At 47.4% G+C, this 15862-nt stretch overlaps 1 protein-coding gene across 1 annotated transcript; it reads left to right on the top strand.

Annotated features, from left to right (window-relative positions):
• The first annotated feature begins 1115 nt into the window (after nucleotides 1–1115).
• LOC109743790 (uncharacterized) lies at nucleotides 1116–3632 on the top strand. The gene is made up of 2 exons (XM_020302884.4): nucleotides 1116–1476; nucleotides 1574–3632. The coding sequence occupies exons 1-2, from the start codon at nucleotides 1365–1367 to the stop codon at nucleotides 3406–3408; spliced, it is 1947 nt and encodes a 648-aa protein (XP_020158473.1). The 5' UTR covers nucleotides 1116–1364; the 3' UTR covers nucleotides 3409–3632.
• Nucleotides 3633–15862: the final 12230 nt, after the last annotated feature.

Below are 15862 nucleotides of genomic sequence, written 5' to 3'. Positions count from 1 at the left end.
ATAAGGGCTAGCTCGGCTCGACTTGAATTCGAATATAAGAGCGCGCTTATATTTGTTGTACATGGAAGGGACACTAATATAAGCTGAGTGGCCAACAATTTTACACTCGGCTTATGGAGAAGCAGAAGACAAAAAAATGTTTCTCATGTAGTGGAATCAACTAAAGGACGCTACATGCCACTATTTTATAACTTATCGGACAATTATACATGAATATGATTTAGAGGCACCGTGCTCAAACAAATAGCAGCTATTTAAAACTTTGATTTCAACTTAAATAGTCTTTAGTAATGTTAAAGTTAGGCACTTTGAGTGCCTTTTCATCTAAAAAGTTATGTTCTAAAGCAAGTAGGCAACAACTTAGGTAATGTAATTAAGCCATCAAGCGTGACATGTAAAATAATCATATTGTACCAATAGTTATATAACCCTTTCCCCTTTTACAGCTTCATGTATGAATAATTCCGTTCTAATGTGTAGAATTGTGGTTTCCTAAGCAGTGTTTTGTGTGCAGTTTGCTAAAGGGTCTGTCTAGGACACATCTAGATGTGACATAGTTATGTCACATCTAAGCTGATGTCCACTCTGTTTGTGGTCTATTTTTTTTATTTTTTTCTATTTCTTGTTGTTGCATTATACATTGTGGGAGCTTAGATGTGACATCCTTAAATAACATCTAGATGTGAATTAGACAAACTGTTTGCTTAATGGTTGTTTGTGAGTTTCTATATTCCTATTTTTTGGATGCTTTGCTTTTTTTAAAATCAGTCGGTGACTTTGTTTTTTTGCGGGGGGAATTCAGTCGGTGACTATCCAACATGGATGAAAAGGTTATATGGATACTCACAAGTTCAGTAATAAAAACCCATCGGCACAACAAAGCGCGCATTTCCTTCTAGCTAGTGCTTCATCTATCTATGAGAATTTGCGCGTAGTGGTCTGGTTTGGTTTGTTGAACCCCGGATGGCCTTTGTAGCCCTTTGAACATTTTGATTAGTTAACACGGTGAGCTGATCTTCTAAAAGAAAAAAAGCCAGAGCCGTGTTGTCCAAGTTGTTCTAGAAGAACAGAATCAGAAGAGAAAGAGGGGAACAAACTTCTCTCTTTCCCAAGTGCGTTGTCCTTCGTTGCCCTTGTCAGTGCGCCAAAGCACAAGCATCTCCCTCAAACCCATGTCGCCAAGGAACGCATACGTGCATCCCAAGCATCGGACCCTACGTCCAAACCTAAATTACCTGTCATGTCCGGCGTCCGTGCACACGCGCGCACTTAGGATTTGACGTACAGAGCGCCGCGACGTTTATTGGATCGACACGAAACCAGCTTCCCACTGCAGATGATGCACACACGCCACGAGCTAGGACATGGACCTCGACCTCGCCCTGCAAGAGACCCGCCCGGCCGTCGCCGGCGAGGACTTCGCCTTCTCCACCACCGAGACCGACGACGCCTTCCTCGTCCTCGCCCACCTCCCAGGTAAGCTAAGCATCCTCGCCGTTGCGGCGCACCGACCGTTCTTTCTTGAGCACGGATGAGTTGGTTACGTTCTTGCGTGTTCGTGCCGTGCGCGCAGGGTATGACAAGGATGCGATCGAGGTCCGCGTCGGCGACGGCGGCAGGGAGATCCGCGTCGACGTGGGCGCGCGGAAGGACGGTGCCGGGCTCGCTGTGGAGGCGGCGCGCGCCGGGACGCGGCTGCGGGTGGCGCACCGGCGGGCGGTGGAGGGTTTCTGCCGTGTGTTCGACGTGCCGGACGGCGCCGACGTGGGCCGGGTCACCGTCGGGTTCGAGGAGGACGACGAGCTGCTCGTCATCATCATGCCCAAGCTGCGGCCGCTGCAGGCCTCCCCGCCGGACGACGAGGCGCGCGTCGACGTCGAGAGCACGGACTACGAGTGCGCGTCGTCGGACGGGACGGAGGTGGAGCTCGACGACGGGTGGTCGTCGGCTAGCCTCGAGCTGGAGCAGGAGGAGTGGGTCGACGTCGACGGCGCTTCGTCGGGGTCCGAGCCTGAGCCGCCGCCTCGACACGTGCCGGTGGAGACGCCCGTGGAGATACAGGAGGACGTGCCGGTGGAGACGCTCGTGGAGATTCATGGGCCGGATCCCATAATCACGGACGTGGCGGTGGAGACGCCCGTGGAGGTCGAGGAGGAGGAGGACCCTCCGATGCAGGACATCGAGTGTGACGTCGTGTTCGACGTCCCGGTGTACAGTGAGCTGCCGGTGGAGACGCCGATCGAAGTGCTCGGGTCCGACCCATCGGCTGACGATGTGGCAGAGCCGGCGGTCGACATCCCGTGCGACGTCGAGTTCGAGCTGGAGCCCCGGCAACCGCCCGTCGAGACGCCACCCGACGTCATCGAGGAGCCCAAGCCACCACCTATCATAGACCCACCGGTTGAAGAGCCACCGATGGACCCACCACCGGTTGAGGAGCCACCGCCTGTCGAGGAGCCTCCGGCGCCGGTCGACCCGCCCATGGAGGTGCCACCCGCCGAAGAGCCGTCGGTGGACCCACCACCAGTTGAGGAGCCACCACCCATCGAGGATCCTCCGGTGCCGGTCGACCCGCCCTTGGAACCGCCTCCCACGGAGGAACCGCCAGTGGACCCACTACCGGTTGAGGAGCCACCACCAGTCGAGGATCCTCCGGCACCGGTTGACCCGCCCGTGGAACCGCCTCCCATGGAGGAACCGCCAGTGGACCCACCACCGGTTGAGGAGCCACCACCCTTTGAGGATCCTCCGGCACCGGTTGACCCGCCCATGGAACCGCCTCCCATGGAGGAACCGCTAGTGGACCCACCACCGATTGAGGAGCCACCACCCGCCGAGGATCCTCCAGCGCCGGTCGACCCGCCCGTGGAACCGCCACCCATGGAGGAGCCGCCGGTGGAGCCACCACCGGTTGAGGAGCCACCACCTGCCGAGGATCCTCCGACGCCGGTCCACCCGCCCGTGGAACCGCCACCCATGGAGGAGCCGCCGATGGACCCACCACCAGTTGAGGAGCCACCACCCGCCAAGGATCCTCCGGCAGCGGTCGACCCGCCCGTGGAACCGCCGCCCATGGAGGAGCCATCCGTGGAGCCACCACCGGTTGAGGAGCTACCACCAGCGCAGGAGCCACAACCCGCGGCCCCAACACCAGTTCAGGAGCCACCTAGTGCACCAGCAGAGGCAAAGCCATCTGATGGTAGCGACCAATCGGATGGTAGCACTGATGGTGAGGACAACGGCGAGGGGGGTGGCCGCAAGGGTAAGCGACGCAGTGGCGGGAAAGGACGACGGAGGCGCAGGCGGCGTGGTAGGTTCCCGTTCGGCATGGTGGTTGCTCCTGCTGTGATCTTGCTCGCTCTCGCAGTGCTCGCGGCCAAGAGACGGCGGCAACAGGGTGGGGGTTGAGAATTGGTGTGGCTCGGCTCGTGCCACTGTGTAACACGCGTTGTATACTTGTATGTATAGAATTGATTTTGTTTTGATTTTTCTTGTCACGGAATTCTTTTTTCCTTTTGCCATGAGACAAGGAAATTTGGGAGAGGATTTGTAGTAGGGGGCTTCTAGTTGAACGGGGGCGGAGCCAAGATTTAGGCATGAGGGGGATGAACAAGAATATTGATTGCACGGAATACAAACATCACATATACATGTCTCATTTATTGTTTATAGTTTGCCCCTTTGGTTTAGTGTCATAATAAAATTTGAATGTGTATATTTCTAAGTTGCATACGTGTACTTTACATTGGCTATCGTCTCTACCTTCGGATTTATCCAACCATCCTCATCTCAAGTTGTTCTAACATGAAACTCTTTTTTTTCCCGCAAAGTGTTCCAACATTTAACTCAAATTGTGAACATTTAAGAATCAACTAGATCATCGCCGGCGCGCGTTGCCGCACCCGTCTATTTTGACAGTTACATAATATTATATTTGTATACAGGGCCATAGGGGCAAAAGAAAAATGAAACTTAAATTTGCAAAAACTCGACAGTTACATTACTCAGTTACTTAGACCTAACTTTTTGCAAGAATGTAATGTGGTAGTAGAGGAGAGCTGGGATTTTTCTTGTGTCTGATGGACTTGGAAGTTGATTCAAGTTTGGACTTACTGGCCGTGCTTTAATGTAGACTCTTAATGGGTACTTGATAAATGTATTGGAAGGGAGTTTTTGCAACGTACACAATCCCAATTTATTTATATTACCTATTTGTATTTAACTATTTGTTAGCAGAGGAGATATGAATTTTATTGATTTTGGTTGGATTAGTACCATCAGTCAGTTCGTAAGTGGTCAATACAAATTGGCTTGTTATGAAAACATACACACCAATCTAGTATCACTAAAAGAAACTGCTAATAAGATGACAATCAACAGCAGAAAACAAACATGTACATGTAATTTTAAAAAGTTTAAATGTTGATTTTAAGCATGGCGTGCCCATGAAATCCTCACTGGTTTATACCCGAATGACAACCATCTTCAACAGGAAAAAATAATAAACAATCTGCTCGATTGTTGAGAGCATTACATCCATGGACGAAGATTCCTAAAGAAGGAATTTAATTAGGTTGGAAATCAAATGAAACTAACATGTGTGGTACAAGGAGCCGTGTCGATCTGTAGCCACAAGTTCTTCCATTTAGTATTAGCAGCTCCATATGATACGTAAGGAGGCTGTCCAAAATAGGTCATCATGGGAAAGGGGTGACTCCCACGAGTCAATTAAGTAAAGCTCACAATCAGGAGAGAAAGTCCAATAGAGCAGGTAATATCATTTGCAAGATGGACAATATAGTCAGAAACTCAGAATATATAATAAAAAAGATGATAACTATCACCGGTCACATACTGGACACAGGATGGCATAATAATGCACCATATGAGGCTAAAATTTTCATATAACATTAACACATATTAGTAGAATGAAAATAAATTTTATATGGCAAAAAGTAAACATTTGTCTCATGACATGTAGAAGAATACGATGCAAATAGATTAGTATGACCATAATATGTCTTTATTTAAAAGACCAAAATATGTCTTCGACCTCTGTCAGAAAAAGCATATACTTCTAGTAATAGTTTCAGATGGAGTAATATTCTTTGAGCAGATAGCTACACATTGCTAATGTGTAATCTACTGTCTAAGCTCGGCTAACTCTACAGTAACAATAATTGAGCATTACAAATGTATATGCATTTTCAGTGGCTGTGCATTTTTTATGCAGTAGCTATTCTCACCCATGGTGACATTTCACGGAATTTTCAACTGTACCTGAATCAGTTCATAAACTATTTTAGGTGTAAATGTCAATATAGTAGAGAATTCTCACCTGCTTTATGTTCAGTAGCACGCTCAATATTTTCCTTTCACAAGTCATAACCTGAATAACCACATGATTCATCAAGTAACTAATATTATTAAAAAATAGTGCATGGAAATAGCAAATAGTAGCTGTAGTGCCTGTTAATTGGTCCACGCCAACTGCTACCAGAACTAGCTCAACTCACATCAACATCAACCTGAACCCAAAGAGAGATTTAAAAGGGGCAGAGGGGAAGGTGTAACCTGGACTTGAAGGACAGTCCAAAAACAGATTCGATCGCCCAAAACAAGTAGTATCAAACACTTGGCAGGCCCTAATGGTAATACTCTCTCAAGAGATTATTAGAAAGCGCATCAAGAGAAATCTCAAACGAGGGAGAAGACAGAAGGATGCCAGATTGACATGGACGGATCTGCACAAGAGGAAGCATGAAATAATGATGAGAACCCATAGTGAGAAGGCCACATGGTTGGTGGAGGAGATGTTTGGTTCTGCTGCCCGAACAACGGGAGAGCACGGGGCGACGGATATATAATTATATACGTATTAAACAGGCGCACGAACTCAAGCAGGTGTAGGCTGCCAAAGCAATAACGTACCTCCACTAATCAACACCGCGAGTGGCGGACATCAACCGCTATGAAGGCTACCATGAACTGATACTTGAATGCTTTCTTCAATGCCGGCAGATCGGCCATCGATCTGAGGGGGTGTTTGGTTCAAGGACTTTTTAGTCCCAGAGACTAGAAAAAGTCCTTAAAAAGTCCCTAGGAACCAAACGGAAGGGACTTTTTCTATAGGGACTAGAAAAAGACTCTACTGGAGAGTCTTTTTTGATTAGTCCCTGGGACTAGAAAAAGTCCTAGGACTTCTGAACCAAACACCCCCTGATTCTGCGGTCCCTTTCGCATGTTTCTACCGCTTCAGTTGCCGAGGTGTGCGAGGAGATCCACATCCTCTCTCCCGCATTGCTCCGCTCCACGTTGTCCGGCCGATCAAGAGGGCGATCTTCCGTTCGCTCGATCGCCATCTCTCTCTTAGATTGGACTGGATGTTTTTTTTCCTTCTGAGCATACCGATCGCCATCTCCAGTAACGGTTGAGTTGCTCGGTGGGCTTTGTCAAATGCTAGGCCCGCAGGCTATTTTTCAGTCATACCCCCCGCACCTAAAAGGCCCCAATTAATCAGAGAACGCCGATTTTGTTCCAGGAGCAGCGGCCCATTGGAGATGGCGATCAGAGGGTCAAGCCTAGCTGCGGGACGTGTTTCACTGAGAAGCTGATCCAACGACCAAAAAACGCCCGGGAATAGATCAAATGGTCCAGAATCGTGAGGGCGTGAGAAGCCTCCTAGAGTGCACAGTTATAATGTTTCTAAATTGTACGTAGGACTAACAGTGTGATACGTTGATTAGATTTACGAAAAATGGCAACTTAAAATTAGTATAAGCAAAAAGGTATACATCCAGTGAATGTGTTTATTGGTTGTATGAAAGCTATGGAGAAAACCAGACTAGCACTCTCTAAACATCATCAAGCAATAGTGCGAAGCAATGGCATCACCTTCAAATATGATCTTATTTCTATGGTTCCAGTCTTCCAGATGGCCGAGTATCCTAAGATAAGAGCTTCATAATAACATTGTGATTGGTTTATGTGTTTTCCATCCATATGCATATCCATAAAATTGTAGTCCAAGTTCCATTCCATGTCGAGGCCTTGAGGTTCCACCAAGATAAGAGCTGCAGAATGCATGTTTTTACATGTTGTGCTCTAATTAGTAAGTATCCCCGTCTTCTGATTAGTGATGTCATTGCCCTATAGCGTGGAACATCCTGTCAAAACGTAGTTAATCTAAGGCATACGTTTTGACACGCATGCTGCTAACTAGTCTGAATGAAACAAAACATGTGTCGGTTAAATTTTGGAAGTTCTGGCTTGATCAAAGGTGCACCGCTGGACGACTGGCAGTCAGGTTTCCAAATCTGTTCAGTTTTGCTTCTGCTTGTCGCATCACAGTTTTGTTCAGATTAGGGCATCAAGTTTTATTCCACACGAGAATCTGTCTATAGGACCAATTCCACTCAGCAAAGTGACCACAATTTATTCGTAGGAAGGCGAGTGAATTGTAAAAAACCACCACATTCCTTGGGCGCCCCAAAAACTACCAGTTTTCTTGCTAATTTTCTCAATAAACGCTAATGATGGCCCATCCATCAGCATTGTCATCTCCTTAGGGGCATCCCAACGAACACTCGCGTGCATGGGCAGAGATGGACGAGAGGGCACGGAGGTGACGGGGTCGGTGCCGACAATAGCAAGAGGCGAGGCGGCCGGTGGCGCGGTCTTCCCTTGCTAGAGAAGGCCGACGCAACGGCTTCACGACGCGGTGGCGTGAGCCGGCCATGGCGGGGACATGAGTCGCGGGGGCGCGAGCTGCTGCCGAGCCATGGCCACCGCGCCAGTGCAAGAAGAGGCGGCCATGGTTGGCCGAGCGGGTGTAGGAGGTGGGATGAAGGAGGAGGGTGAGCGGAGCGGGAGATGGGTGGAGGGCCCTGCAACGCTCTGCTCGCCGGGAGACGGCCGAGGTGGGAGGAGCTGAGGAGGAGGAACTCCGGTGACTGCGGTGAGAGAACTGAGAAGGAGAGAGAGGAGGAGAGGGAGTCGTGGATGGGCCCTGACACGGGCGGCTCAGACCCTCGCTTCCCAGACGCGTCGTGTCCCACATCGTTGTCTGGCCAGCGGCGCGAACCGAGCTCGCCGTGGAGGTACTGCTCGTGCGCGCGTGCTAACTCATGGCAGCTAGCTTGACGCGTGCTGCTGCTGCTTGCCGCTGCTACTTGCTGCTTGTCGCTGCTGCTTGTGTGCGTAGGCCAGCGAGCTTGTACATGCGGCGCGGCGTGCAGGCCAGCGAGCCACCTCTCTCTCTCTCTCTCGCGCGCGCGCGCTCTCTCTCTCTCTGTGCAACCTCCCTCGCATCCAAGCTGTTCGAGTGAATGTCCCAAAGAAAAGAAGAAGGTCTCAAAGAGATAAGTGTGCTGATAGGTGGGTCCCACGTCCAACTTAACGGTCAACACCGTTTGTGTTGACTTTACTGCCCTGTTTTATCAGTGGGCCTGGTATGTCAGAAATTGGATTATCTCGTTCCAAATCAATCATCAGTGTTTATTGAGAAACTTAGCAACAAAAATGGTAGCCTTATGGGGCGCCTAAGAAATATATATGGTGGCAATTCCAAAACTAAATTTGAAATGTGGTGGTTTTTTCCAATTCAAACTAGGAAGGCTGAACACGCTGGGTTATATGGTCAAGAAACAATGGAAGGATATGGAGCATTGCTGGCTTGCCCAGCTGGATTCTGTCGAGTGTCGAGCATATATGCAAATTTCCTAGCAAAATACTGAAATGTTGTACTCCCCAGTCCCCACACAACTGGAGTAAGATATATCTATATCTATATATCTAACATAGTAAAGTACGTTTCTCCGATTTTTTATCCATTCATCGATGAAAAGATATTTATTTTTTATCCTAGGAGGTACTAATTGTGTGCGTTTGTCTGCTTTTCTTTTTTGAGCAAAACCTGCTTTATTTTATTGATCAAAAGTTCACAAAAACAGGTAAAACAACAGGATTAGCGGGCTGACCAAACCACACATGTCGCCCCTGATCTAAGGAAAGTGCATACCTAGCCACTACGTGAGTTTCATAGTTTGGCGTCGTCAACTCATGACTAAAAACACACGAAATAAATGTACTGCACCATGATTTTATATCCCTAATCACTCCACCATAGACACCACCTGATGATTCATGTATGTGTTTAATAACATTCTTGCAATCCGATGCAATATGAAGCTGCTATAGTCCAAGATCTTCTCCCAGAGAAAGAGCTTCTCGACAAGCCACTGCTTCAAGAGAAGATGGATCCGAAAGAACATGTATAACAAAAACTAAAGCTCCCCAAAACTCGCCTTGCTCGCTTCTGCAAACTGCAGTTGCAGTACCGAAATTTCCACGTGGAAAAACTGTCGCATCTACATTAATTTTCATCTTCCCAGGAGGAGGAGGGATCCACTTCACTGTTGGATTTATCCCCACACCTCTTGCAGGGGTAATGTGCATGGTGTTGATTAATCTGACCCAACTCTGCAATAAAGTTCGTAACAAACAGATGAGTACTTAGTGGACTCTGATTAATTCCCTCATGTATGAGCTTCCTCCTCGCTGTCCATATCGCCCAAAGCGTAACTGTCATCGTCACGAACACATCATGAGACAAACCATCCAACATGGTAAATAGCCAGCTTTTAGCATTCAGTTCTATATTCTCTATCATCTGATCTAGAAGGTCTTGATCAATTAGAGCCCACACGCAGCATGCCATCGTACACTCAACCAAACTATGTCTCCATGAGTCTGCCATTCCACACACACAGCAGGAACAACTAGTCGCCATATTCCTGTGCATCCTGATGTCCTCTGTGGGCAGCGACTATCGAGCTAGGCGCCATAGAAACACCCTTATTTTTGCTGGTACTTGGGTCTTCCAAAGTTGAACCCATGCTTTCTCATTTGCAGAATTGTATCAAGAACCTACACTTTGCTCAAGCCATTCTTCTCTTCTTTTCTTAGTCTCAACCACCATCTTGTATGTTGAACGCACACTGAAGTTTCCAGAATTTTCATAATGCAAGACCAGAAATCATCCATAGCTCTCAAACAGATAGGTATTTGCAAGATCACTTGCACATCACAAGGCAAAAAAACTTCCTCAATACGCTGGCTGTCCCACCTTGCATTTGACATATCAATAAGTTCTGAAACCAACTGTGGCGGGTTATTAATTCGACAAACTAGTGGCCTCAACATACCATCTCTAGGTGGCCAGTTTTCATTCCATATGCTAGTAGTAGCTCCATTACCAATGCGCTTAATAATTCCTTGCTTCATTATGTCCCGTCCCTCAAGTATAGATCGCCAGATTTGTGATGGGTGATTTCCCAACTGGGCATCTAGTATAGAACCACTTGGAAAGTACACTGATTTCAGTATTCGAGTACTCAAGGACTCGGGATTCTCTAGTATCCTGCATGCCTGTTTTGCTAGCAACGCCAAGTTCCAAATTTCAAAGTCTCTAAAACCAAGCCCTTCCATATAACGGGGCATAGTCATAATTTCCCATGCCATCCAATATGGCTTCCTTTGTCCCTGTTTACTACCCAACCAAAATGCTCTAATTGCAGATGTTAGATGCTCACACAAACCTCGTGGTAGGTTGAAACATGAAATAGATAAAACCGGGATAGCCTGCGCCACAGATATAATCAAAACATCCTTACCAGCTGCTGACGTTTTATCCATCCATCCACGTATCTTACTCCATAAACGGTCCTTTAAACATTTAAAGGCCCCGTTCTTTGATGATCCTACATCAGTAGGCATACCCAGATATTTCTCATTGAGCTTTTCATTTGGTACCCGCAGTTTCAATTTAACTTGTTCCCTCATTGTCTCTGGAAAAGAAAAATGATTTGTCCAGAATTTTATACATGGGCCGCGCACCGAGGCCCAGCGAAGCCAGCCCACTTATTTTCCTCCCCACACAACTGGGAGAACCTTATTTGCCGCATGGAGCATGAAATAGCCAGAGCTTCGCACATGTTTTGCTATACTGGCCCGACCCGTTTTGTTTCATCCTGTGTTATGTTTTTTTTCAGTTCCTTTCTCTTTTTCTTTCCTATTTCGTTTTACTTTTTTTCTCTTTGAAGTTTAATTTCTTTTTCCTTTTTTCATAAATTCAAAATTTTCAAAAACACTTAGAATTTCAACATTTGTTCAATTTTTTTGATAAATGTTCCAAATTCCAAAAAAGTTCCCGTTTTGAAAAATGGTCGGGACGCAAAAAAATTCTATTCCGAAATTTTTTCAAAATACAAAAATGTTCCCAAATTTTCAAAAGATGTTTGTGTTTTCCACAATTATTCAGCATTTCCAATTATTGTTTTCGCATTTTAAAAAATGTTTGAAATTTGAAAATATTGTTGTTTTAGTGAAATATTCACAAATTTAAAATAATTTGTGCATTAGAAAACACATCTATGAAAATAATTCCGAATGTTCAAAACAGGTTCCTATTTTAAAGAATTGTTTACTAATTTGAAAAATGTTCATGTTTTTATAAAAGGTACATATTTTCACAAAATATTTGTGAATTTCAAAAATATTTCAATTTCAAATTTTGTTCATGTTTTCTCGGAATTGTTCTGAATTTTTGAAAAACTTTTTGGGATTTCAAAAATTGTTCAGGTTTCGAAGAATATTCAGAAATTCATTATTATTATTATTATGAAAAGTTGAAAAATCATAAAATATTTTGAATCTGTTCTTATAAATATTCGCGTTGGCCATTGGTCATTAGGACACGTTTGTTTGACTAGCTGGCAGCACGTCGTCGGGTCTTTGATTTATGCTTTGCAATTAGTAATCCATCCGATTACACCGTCGTAGGAGATGTCGACCAACCCCACCACTATTAAAATCTCATGGGCCAAACATGACCCGAGAGAAGACCGCTGCTCCTTGCTCCCTCGACCACCGATGCGGAGACTATTTTTTGAAGGACACATCAGTTCTCTTATGTTGCTTCTGGTAAAGAAAACATCTCTTCCGTTGCAAAGCACGGGCATATGTGCTAGTTATTCCGAAAACAGAAAAAGAAAAGGCAAGCGTCCGACGTGTCCAGGATTGATGGTTTGAGACCCGGTGTGGTACGTACGACTTCTCTCAAGCAGGGCTGAGTATATAACGTGCGGACACGATGAAGCCAACTGCCAAGATCCTCCCTTCTTCACGAAACCCGCTGGGACGCCATGACGACGATGGCGGCGGCCGCCAGGTCCTGGGCCGATCTCAACAGCGAGCTCGTCGTGTCCATCGCCGCCGTGGTGGCCGCGGACGGCTCTCCTCTCAGAGACTACGAGAGCCTCCGCTGCGTTTGCGCCGCGTGGCGATCCGCCCTCGCGACGCCGTACCCTTGCCTGCTCTCCCACGCCGACGGTGGCGGCCGCGGCGCCTCCGTCTTCTCCCTCCCGATGCGACGCTCGCTCCGCCTCTACACGTCGAGCGAAGCGCTTGACCGTACCCTGAGCCACCTCGGCTGCACCCGCTGCCGTGTCCGCGTCATCGGCTCAGCCAACGGCCGCCTAGCCGTCGCCGTCGACGACGGCGATCTCAAGTACGGCCGGGGCGGCGGCATCACCTGCTTCGGCACGGGGCCGGCTAGAATCCTTCTCCTCGACCCCCACAGAGGCCGCGTGGTCGTCGAGCTCCCACTTCCCTACGAGTGGGTACGCAAGGTCGTGTTCACGACCGACGGCACCGTCATGGCCGCGTGCGATCACGGGAAGGCGGTCTACGTCGGCATCCGCATCCGCATCTGCAGCGGGCGGGTAGAGGGCATGCAGTGGACGGTCGTCGACAACATTGACGGCGATGCTCTCGCCGACCTGGCCTTGGACGCCGGAGGCGAGAGGCTGTATTGCCTCGACAGAGGCGGGGCCGTGCGCGTGCTCCGCATCCCCAGGAACTGCCAGAACAGCCAGGAGGCTACGGCCGTGGCCACTTTGCCCCCGTTGACACGCCTGTCCGCCGTCTTCCCAGCGCCCTACGACGCCGCGTCCAGGCTGACGATAACCAAGCATCTCTTCTTCTGCCATGGCAGCCTGTACCAGATATGGCAGAAAGCTGCCGCCGCCGTCAAGCTGGGCTGTGGATTGACTATTGTGCCCGCGCACGAGATCTTCGTCCTGAGATACGACCCGAAACGATGGCCGGCCTGGGAGGCCGTTAAGGATCTAGGAGGCCGCTCCGTGTTCGTCGGCCAGAACAGCAGCCCGGTGGTGGTGCGAGCCGCCGGCGTCGGCGCCATGCCACGGGTTCGACCCGACTGCGTGTACTGGATCAGCGGCCTGGGCATCCCGATGGTGTGCGATGTGGCCGCCGGTAGTACCTCCGAGCCGTGCGTCGCTCCCGAAGGAGTTTGCCGTGGTGTCTGCTGGTACTTCGGCGATGAAAACATGGCGAGCATTGACCGCGGCGGGAGAAGCATTGATGGTCGTTGGTGTTGAGCTTTTTTCAGTTTTGATTGTAATTTTTGTTCTTAAATTAACGGAAACACTAACGCCCACACGGATGGGTGTTTGCATCTCACCCACATGCATGGATCGCCGTTCATTTAATTTCGCACCAATCCTGACACGGTGAGGCAGTTTTTGTGTGCCACGACAAGGCCGGTGTGTGGAGTATTTGTCAGTTCGCCCGTACGCTGTTTCTTCCTCGAACGAGACCGGTTGCGAGTCGGGGCGTGCGGTGCAACTGCCGTCACGCCCGCACGCTGCGCACGACTTCTGTTCCCCGTCTCACACGACTGCCCATTTTTCCACTCTCCCACACCCAAGCTGTCATTTGCCATGTTTTTTGCAGGGTACATGGCAACTGCCCTATTTGTGATTGTAAGCAGATGACAACTCTTTCTATACCCGAACATGTTATTGTTGCCACGTTTGTTTGTAGCGCTACATGGCAACTGCCTAGTGTTAGTAGGTGGCAACTCCTGAAGATACCACCATCGCCCACACGCCTGTCTCCTCTCCCACACATCCAACGCTATCAGTTGCCATGTGTTTTTCAGGGTACATGGCAACTGCCCTAGTTTGCTTGTAAGCAGATGTCAACTCTCTCTTTACCATGGCAAGTCTCTCTATACCCGAACATGTTATTGTTGTCACGTCTGTTTTATAGCGCTACATGGCAAGTGCCTAATGTTAGTAGGTGGCAACTCCTAAAGATACCACCGTCGCCCACACGCCCGTCTCCTCTCTCACACACCCAAAGCTATCAGTTGCCATGTGTTTTTTCAGGGTACATGGCAACTACCCTAATCTGCTTGTAAGGAGATGGCAACTCTCTCTTTACCATAGCAACTGTCTAGTGTTAGTAGGTGGCAACTTTCAAAGTTTTCAAATCATGACAACTGTAGTAGAGAAGACCACACATGACAACAGCTGCAGTTGTCCAGAAATGGCATATGGCATTCGACCTGAGATGGCAACTGCAGTTGAGCAACCATGGCAACTGTAGTTGTCAGACATGGCAATTGTAGTTCAGCAACATGACAACTGCAGTTAAACGAACATGGAACAGGGTCCGGACCATGGCAATCGCGGGGGACGCGTGGTGACTGCCACACGGGGAGTGTGGCTCGCAGGCGGGGAGGGGCGACGGCCGAGACGGGTCGTGTGGGCCGCGTGGTCGCTCGCCCGGACGCGCGGGCGATCGCGCCACACACCAAACATGCGGGCTGTGGCGGGGTACGCCAGAACGTGCTCGTGCGGACGGGCCTGTGTTGATGCCACACGGGGCGTGCCGCACATACCCCTTAGATGCTACTCATGTGGCAGTTATCGTCGTCCTAAATTAATGTTGTTACTTTGTGCCAAGGGTGAAGTTTCGCTGCTTTATAAGTTCTGTCAGGTAGTGATTAGGTGACTTGTATTATCATACTTATCATATAAATGAGATATGTATATTACCATGCAAAGAAAAAACATTTCCTGTGAAGTCGGAGCGTCTTCGATCAATTAGCTATTCTCAACTTATAGGAATACTTTGGTAGTTACCATCACTTGCGTTTTGTATGTTGTATGTAGTACCTATCGAAACCGAGAGTATGTACGTGTAGTATGTAGTATATAACAATGATTAGATAGTATATATACTATTTTTTAGGTAGTATGTACCATGTGTTTGAGTATGCTCTTTTTTAGTATAAATATGTACGTATTTCATAAATATAACAAAAACTATGGGCTCATATGCAATTTTTTCATTTAACTTGCTTTGAAATATCTTAGATATAGTATATGAACATATTTAAAATAATAAAATAATATATATAGTACCACATGGTAGTATATGAGATATGTGGGGTAACTACCACCGGGTGGTAGGATGGATTTTCCCTATATATATATATATATATATATATATATATATATATATATATATATATATATCCGTATGTAGTTCATATTAAAAATCTATAAAAGAACTTATATTTAGAAACGAAGGGAGTAAATTTCAGCCTGTTTAGGTTTGTATTGAAGACTTGTACTCCCTCCGTTCCTAAATATAAGTCTTTTTAGATATTTTAAATGGACTATAACATACGAATGTATGTAGAGATATTTTAAAATGTAGATTCACTCACTTTGCTTTGTATGTAGTCACTTGTTGAAATCTTTAGAAAGACTTATATTTGAGAATAGAGGAAGTAATTTGTAAACAGTAAATATAGAAAGTAATATCTTAAGCAAGCCAACAGTATCAGAAGGGGAGATTGAGCGGCTCATCTTCTTTGCAATTTTCATTGCCCCCATTAGGCAACCAACAACATCGAATTTCTTCTCTGCATGTGATTTTCGACATGTGCCATGGATTCTATGATGAACAAATAGTCTTTCTTCTCCAA

This window comes from Aegilops tauschii, chromosome 2, assembly GCF_002575655.3.
Source record: "Aegilops tauschii subsp. strangulata cultivar AL8/78 chromosome 2, Aet v6.0, whole genome shotgun sequence".
NCBI lineage: Eukaryota > Viridiplantae > Streptophyta > Magnoliopsida > Poales > Poaceae > Aegilops > Aegilops tauschii.
This window is presented reverse-complemented; position numbering and strand designations above follow the sequence as displayed.